This window comes from Oryzias latipes, chromosome 3 (genome assembly GCF_002234675.1).
Source record: "Oryzias latipes chromosome 3, ASM223467v1".
In the NCBI taxonomy this organism is placed as follows: domain Eukaryota; kingdom Metazoa; phylum Chordata; class Actinopteri; order Beloniformes; family Adrianichthyidae; genus Oryzias; species Oryzias latipes.
Genome location: NC_019861.2, coordinates 27,491,415 through 27,499,513, shown reverse-complemented (window position 1 = coordinate 27,499,513; position 8,099 = coordinate 27,491,415). Strand labels below are relative to the sequence as shown.

The following is an 8,099-nucleotide window of genomic DNA, read 5'->3' as shown; positions in this document are numbered from 1 at the left end:
TTTTAATAATAGCTAGCACAAGAGAGAATAATCCCACTTGACTATTTATTAATGGGAAACCCATTCCTCAAGATAACAAATTCCTGGATTTAAAAATGAATTGTGACATTTGCCTGTTTGAGTTCTGTTTGATGTAGTTTTACTCGTTCGTGATCAGATGTTACCAATTCAAATACAGGAAGTTTTCCCCCCAAAGAGATCCGGAGAAGAAGCATTACCTTTTGTTAATGACCTGATTAGATAAACTATGTAGCCTTTAAGCAAGAAAAGAGTGTCTTTTAGACTGTTCCTCCATCTACTTTAGGACAGAAGAAGAGGCAGTAATCTGTCTCAATTGCAGTTACTGTAGGAAATCAAACACATATTCCTTTGATGTACGCATGAGAGTTATGTAGTTCTACAGATGGCCTATATAAAAAAGGCATAAAGGTGACATGTTATTTTGTCCCGCAGACATGCAAAACCTATTGTGGGTGTGGAAATACTGAGAGTAAGTAGAGCATAACTGATTTGAAAACACTCATCTCACGCATCATGAATCACAGAAAATGAAAAAACAAAAAGGCAGCCCTTCATACTCAGTTTAAAGGATTACAGTCTCTTTTAAAGAATTTTTACTGAGGGATCTAGACCTGTTCGGTTTGTAGAAATATGCAAGTAGTTTGGATGGAGATTTTTACCTCTACCTAGGAAATTCTATAAATATTTAAATACAACAGCAAACGTTGTCTCTGTTTTCACTTATACACTATCTTGTTACCTTCTGAGAGATGCCTTTGTTGTTTTTAACCAAGAACAAACTTGCTGGAGTCCCAATTAGCAATGAAGAATGGATGATTTTGGTGTTGCCTGTACATGTTATGCTATGTTTACACAGCCCTCGGCAATGTGCATTCAAGTGACTACTTCCGATAAGAAGTCTTTGTCAACGTGCATTTCGCGCTACCGTGTTCACGGGTCACTACGCAGGTTTCTACAACTGTTTTCGGGCTCTGTGTACAAACAACCATCCATTGAACGTGCGTTGAAAGTTACCCCAGCTCAAACTTTGAGCTATCAGGGACTCGGATTTGATAATGACGTATGGATGGTTTCAATTTCAATTTGTGGAAATACCACCCATTTTAAAATTGATCATGGAGGAAAGGTTAATAATTCCGGTTTGTGTCCAGCTTCTTTCATATGACACCAAATCTTTCATATATCGGTAAAGAGCTGAGAAAGAAAAAGCCTGTAGCAAGATCTGTGAGATTTGCACCACTTTGACATTTCGCACCAAGCCTCTTCCAACTTCAGTTGTCGGACCTGTGCTAATATAGGGTAGTGACAGTCCAGTGTGAACACCATATGCTAAACCGCGTTCATTATTGAACACGCATCACATGCCTGGTGTGAATGCAGTATTGGACATCCAGCTGATTCTGCTGGTATTCTTAACAATTTTTGGGGGGCATTGTCAATAATTTAACCAAAAAAGGGCCAAATCTCTAATGATTTTAAACCTTATTTAAGTTCCCTAAACGAACTTAACCCTTGTGCTATCCTAGGCACTTTAACATTGGGAGTGGGGTCATCTAGACCCCACAAGACGGTGCGCTGAACCTTTTTTCTTCAATGATTTGTGATCTTCACTGGTGTCCATGGATTACATGAAATCCTCTTCACCTTTATCCACCTTTGTCATGGTAGGGATAAAACATCAATGTAAGGGTGGGATCATAGGATAGCACAAGGGTTAAACTCAACATATTGATTAAAAAAAGATAATAAATCATCAGTTCTGACAGGACAACTGCTCAAATTGACTCAGATTTTTAACACGTTAACATACTTTATGCACATAGAAGAAAAGTAGACTTTTATACAATATCTCACTATATTTACATGACATACAATTCGCCATCAGTGCAATACATAGGAATGTTGCATATTTACTGAATGTTAAACTCTTTCCTTAATGAAAAAAAATATTTCCATAGATGAAGCTGGTAGAACTCATGTACAAATGAATATGTGCAACTTTTATATCAATAACAGCTTCACAGGAAATAAAAAATAAAAATCTCAGTAGATCCTTCTGGACAATCAAACACATTTGTGAGATTGTTTGTCTGAGTTTGTGATACTGTCTGTGTTTGAAAGAACTTTGGCAGTTTATCGGGAACAAAGTAATCAGAAAATATGAAAACAAAGTTTCAAACTGTCATGTTCACAGTGGTCATTCAGAAAGGCTGGAAGCTGAGAGAAGAAAGAAAAGAACATAACACAACGAAGACAAAACGCTCTGCTTTTTCTGCTAACATTGTTAGCACAGAACGCTGTTGTTGTTTTTGTAATGATTATAAAATTACAAAGACCTATGAAGGTTTACATAGCAGTCATCGCCATTTCAAAAAACATGGTCTATTTTCAGGTCGACTCGAAATACAAACGGTCTGAAGGCAAGGGGACAGGACCCTGCTCGGCGGTCATCATGGGAGAGACATGACACAGAGGACATGCACAACAGTGCAGAGAGGAAGAACACGAAGCCAGAAAAAACGGGTGCAAAATGAACGACTTTGCAACGATCAAAACGCCACACGATCAGAAAATGACTAACACCGGACAAAATAATCAAGCAAATTTCAAACATACAAACGTCACCATAATTCTTATTTGTTTAGTTCTTTTTTTTCCACTGGTTTGGCACTTTATTGGAACAAATCTCTGTTCAAAAAGACTAAATGTTGTACAAAAAGTATCATGTCTCATAAACATAACTGGTAGAATATAGTACTTAATAGTAAGCATACGGTAAGTAAACACTTGTACATACTGTAGTTTTAAAATGAACATTCCAACAGATGTTTTACGCACATGCACAAAAACAAACACAACTCTCACTCTTGCTGCTTCACCACTGTTGGGGTTCCTTTGCTTCTCTTTGGACAATCATTCTGCTCCTTCCAGCAAAACAGCTGCTGCTACTCTCAGCCCCATCATTTCTTCCAGACCCCATTTCAAAGACCATTCCTAAAACAGCCTTTCTGCTCCGTTTTTTGCTTATGACACCTCCTCTGCTGAGCGTGTGTCTGTCTTGAGGCGCACAAACTCTTTGGCCACTTCGTCGTGGGTCCTTTGAGAGAGTATCCTCATGATTGTGAGGCCCGTTTCATCCATAGAAATGCTCCTTACAAGAGGGTAGTCGGCCGAGCAGCTGCCTTTGTCCGCAAGCTCCTTGAGCTGGATGACCGTCATGCCAATGATGCGGTCTTCCCTGGCAAAGCAGTAGTCCTTTACCGAAACGTGTAGCTCGTAGACCTCTGGACCATGTTCGTTACTCAGAACACTGTGAAAAGATACATTAAGAAATAAGATGACACATTTGACACATTTATAATTTTAGGCTAGTACTTTTCAAGAAAAACACAACAGATACAGACACTCGCAAAAATGTATGCCCAACGGACTTTATTGCTCTTTGTTGTATAAGTCAGAGGAAAATCATTAGACGTTTATATCATAGAACACAGATTGCTCTTGGAGCCTGCCATTAGCTGTATTTGCCTCTGAATACAACCTGTCAGTAAATGAGTTCAGCTTGATAGCATTTCCCCAAAGGGAAGTCTCATCAATGTGTAAGGCTGTGATGAGGAAATGCAGTCATGTTCTGTAAAGGAGATGAATGTCATCTCTCCAAAGAGCCATTATTCTCACAGAAATGTTTCTTGGTTGTTTTCTAATTGTTTCCAGCAATATAATACCATCCTACAGTCAAAATGGGTTTGCACTTAAAGGACAACACTGCCTCTGGTTTGTGGCTTAGCTAAATTGACTTAACTCTATGAAAACAAAAATGAGGGGGATCAAAAGGTCAAGGCAGATGCTTGATTGTCTTTTTCCCCATAAAGACAGATTGTGCTTTTTAACAAGGAGCCATCCAGTTCCTGCTGGAGCAACATCCATATATTTTTTCTTCACTGCAGTTATTAGAAGATACATGATACTTACTACTGGAATAGCTCATTATACTTTGGTGACCAGTTGTTGTTCTTGGTCTTGGTGCTAAATTTGCGCTTCTTGTCCGCCAAGTGTGGACCAATGGCATTGACTTCAACAAAGGGACGGAACATGGCGTTGGTCTGCCAGCTGAGGTTGTTCACCCCGATCACTGTGAAATTCAGAAGACAAAAGGAAAAGTTAAGACCATAGAAAACAAAAACAAACGCCATCTGCTGGAATGCATTATTTATATTTACAATTATTGTTGAATTGTTTCAAATGGGAAACTATTAAGGCATCTGTAATAAAAACAAAGCATTGCATTCTTTAAAGAAAATTATTTTTTCATCAATGACAGAAAATGCCACAAACTCTTTGAAATACCATAACCCTTTGACGGTTTACACAATCAACATAATTCCAACAGATTATGAGGCTGAGAAAAGCAGTATTGTGAATTCGTTGGCATTATAATTGCATAAACGTTCAATGAGTTCCGATAATGCAAGCTAAAGCTCTGATTCAAAAGGGGTAATAGATTGGACTGCAATTAAAAACTTACCAGTATGTGAATTATTATTGATGATCACAAAGGAATGTGCTTCAGTGCATCCACAAATCAATTGATTTTATAGATATTGAACATTCGTATAAAAGCTACAAACAACAAAATCGAACTAAATTCTCAATTCTCTGTAATAATTGATTTTCCTTTAATAAAAACTATGCAAATAAGATTGCCATGGCAACCTAATTTCCAATCCCACAGTCTTGTTAGAGCGGGCACTGATTATAGATGTTTGCAGCTGTAATGCATATGGTGCTTCTCAGGGGAGGCGTAATAGATGTCATTACAGCTTCTGTGTGGGTGAAGAGATGAATCTATGCCATTAAAGATTAGAAGTTGTGCTCATCTAAATGAATATAACTCCAACATTTTCTTAAAGAAGTGAACTTTTATAAAAGCAAAAATTTGGTTTCAAAAACCCAATTAGTTGAAGCGGCACTCTTTTGTTGAGTTGTTTTAGTGTGAATGTTTGAGTTGAACATTAATATTTGATTTTAAAAAAGTGAATGTGGTTAATTTTCTGATTTAAAAAAAATTTGATTAATTATCTGAACCGGAAATGGTTGAAGTATATTGTGTGTTCCTGAGCCTATAAGGCGACACCTTGACTTTGACAAATTGGAAACTAAAGGCGACGGAGAATGCCAAATTTAATTGCACCACATCCAACAGTTAATTTGATATTTCAGTGCAGTCCATAAATTAACTCCTGGGATCTGTCTCCAATTTACAAATACAGCTGATCCATACTTTCTGTGTGAAGGACTTATACACACAAATGCTGCTGATTATGAGTTCAGCAGTTTTTCCAAACCTGGCTGTGTCTTTGCAGGGGAGCGATATGAGTAAAAGGAGGTCTGACTTTGGGAAAAAGCTCACCTTTCACGCTGACTTTGTGCTCTCCGGTGCCAGGGTGAGAGATGAGATTCACTTGCATTGACAACTCCCCCACTGATCCACTGGATGATTGAGCTGGACACACACCAAAACAGCAACAGGAGAATTGGAGAGGCATAATAAAAATCACAGAGAGCCCATGGAGAGGAAGCCAAGGAGAGACGCAGTGAAAATAAGAGGATGTAAGGAAACGATCCAAAATGTAGAAGCTTCACTTTATTTTTCTTTTACTGGAGTGATCCAAAAATGGATCCAAAAAGCTGTGTATGAATACATCTTTGTGTAACAGCAATAGAAGAGCACCTAGGACAAAACGAAGGCTGGTATTGTTGAATACGTGCCCATAGCTGTCGAGTAGTAGGCACAGTCTGGTTTTCTCTTCACCGTGACAACAAAAGAAAGAAAACATAATCTGTCTAGTTCGAAGGCTGTGAAAGAAGCAGATGGTAAGGCGGCTACACAAATAAAATAAAAAAAGCTGTGCTATGATGAAATGATCAAATTGATCATTTCAACAACACTGTGTAGCACTGAAACTAACTGCGGTTTTTCTTTGCAGTCATTCCACTTTAATCTTACTAGTAGAAAATTATACTAAAGCATTGCTGACCATGTGTCTCTGCTCCCTCTTATAGAAGTCCTGCCTGTTTCATCCAGCCAGTGAAGCTGGAACACTGAAAGGCAAGTGTCGGTGTGGTTGATGAAAAGACGTGTTGATCTGATAGCAAATCGATACCTGCCAAAAAAGCAGTGCCCAGTATGGCTGGTAATGAAGAAACAAGGGTGGAGATTTATTACAGTGGTACTCTTGGAAGGCTTGGACAGGGCAAAAATTCACTGCACCGCTAAGGCCTGCTCTAGTGGGAAATCAAGGGAGCAATCCCTACCGCATGTTTACCATAGCTATTATCTGATATAATATTATGGGTTAATGGGTTCTGCTTGGTTTCTGATGGGTCTCAGAAATGCAGATAAACAAACAGGCGGGCACAGTAAGATAAACAGTGTGCATCAGATGGAAAGGAGAACAAAGCACAGGTAGCAACGGTTGCTTTATGCTGAATAAGAGGACAGATAATGTAATAAAAAAAACCTAAGAGATAAGAAATCTGAGCAGTTGATATGAAATACTGTTGACTCCTGTTCGACTGTTAAAATATCATATTAGACTGAATTCATTCTAAGCTGATAATGGACAGAGCCTGCAGAGTATTTAGGCTCCACGGCTGCATAAAATACCTAACCAACCCATTAAGCACATATACGCTTCTGAGAGATTAAACTGGTGCAATCGGTGGTGTAAATATGCTGCTGTCAAAGCTCCTGGCTGAACGATTGATGAAAAAGCGTCCACTGTGCTACGACGAGCATCAGCACTTCAAGTACCTTTCCATTTCTAGATACTACATTAGTCCGGCTCCCATAAAGAGCAAGAAGATGGTGTGAAATTGGGGATGAGGATGGGGATGGGATGAGAGATGAAGAGTGGGAGGGACACACAGAGCAATCTGAAAATAGCACATAGAGAAATGCTGCATGTCTATGCCCATCTGCCAGTTAGTGACAGCGGCATGGCTGGTTGGCCTGCTGGCTGCCTGGCTGATGAGCTTTCTCCTGCAGCTTTTCTACTTTCCTGCTGCCTGCCTCTGTAGCGTTCTGCTAGACTGAGCACAGTAAAGCAACGAAGAGCTTTGAGCCTCGATGCCCCGCTGGCTGAATTCTCTCTTGGGTGTCTTTGGACACCTTAGGGTATTTCTGCCTTGTTACAGAGAAACAAGGGGGAGGAGGAAAAATGTTCTATATGAGACAGATGAACGAGACAACATGTCAAAGTGGGTCAGTGATGACAGAAAGAATGGGATGGAAGTGTCCGACAAAAAGTCCATAGATGTGTACGGTTGAGGACACAAAAGCAACAAACATTTAAGCCCTTAAGGGGATGTGGAAAAAGGTAATGTTAAATGTCTGATTTCATTTCTTTACAGTAAACGAGTCAAACCATCTAAGCTCTAAATGGGTTGCATACAACAGTAAAACATTTTTACGTAATTGCAACTAAGAATGGTAGGAATTAAAAAGAACTTGAATTGTTGCCAAAAAGTGAAACTTTGAAGGCTTGAAGATCTTCCAGAAAAGCTGCTGATGTGTTTTAGACAAACAGTCCAGTCGAAACATTGACAGTCAGTCAGTCCCAGTTTTTTCATTGTAGCTGGGGCCTTAAACACCACAACAGTAAGACTGTTTGTCCCTCCTGAAGATTTTACACACACACCGATGGCAGTGTGTACTCTGTTATTGGTTTACCATTCACTCAAAAGACAAAACACTGAATATGTGTTCGTTTGCATCACCAGAATGCAACATTTTCTCAGAATAAAAGTAGTCTGTCTCATAGAGAAAAATATAAATGTGGATTTTTGTTTCAACTATACCTTCTGCTTATTCACTTGGAAAAAGCTTGCGCCCAGCAAGAGATGTTGCATAATTTAAATCACAGCTTTGGAACGAGCACATTTAACGTGCAAGACAGAACAAATTAACTAGCTTAATGAATTGGATGATAAGGGTCAAATGAGCTTTAGCGCAGCATGGATTTCCTTGTGTAAGAAAACTCCAAGAAAAAGATGCCAAAATGACCAACTATTCAAAC

General features: G+C 39.1%; 1 protein-coding gene across 5 annotated transcripts in view; it reads right to left on the bottom strand.

The window, feature by feature from the left end:
• Positions 1–1,796: 1,796 nt before the first annotated feature.
• The window catches only part of unc13c (unc-13 homolog C), a 130,839-nt gene continuing 124,536 nt past the window's right edge, over positions 1,797–8,099 (bottom strand). For all 5 annotated transcript variants that reach the window (XM_011493025.3, XM_020700036.2, XM_020700039.2 and 2 more), the window contains 3 exons: positions 5,432–5,524; positions 3,994–4,153; positions 1,797–3,331 (listed from right to left, as the gene is read on the bottom strand). In XM_011493025.3, the coding sequence (XP_011491327.2) occupies positions 3,046–3,331; positions 3,994–4,153; positions 5,432–5,524 (539 nt within the window). In that variant the 3' untranslated portion in view covers positions 1,797–3,045. The remainder of the gene's footprint in view (positions 3,332–3,993; positions 4,154–5,431; positions 5,525–8,099) is intronic.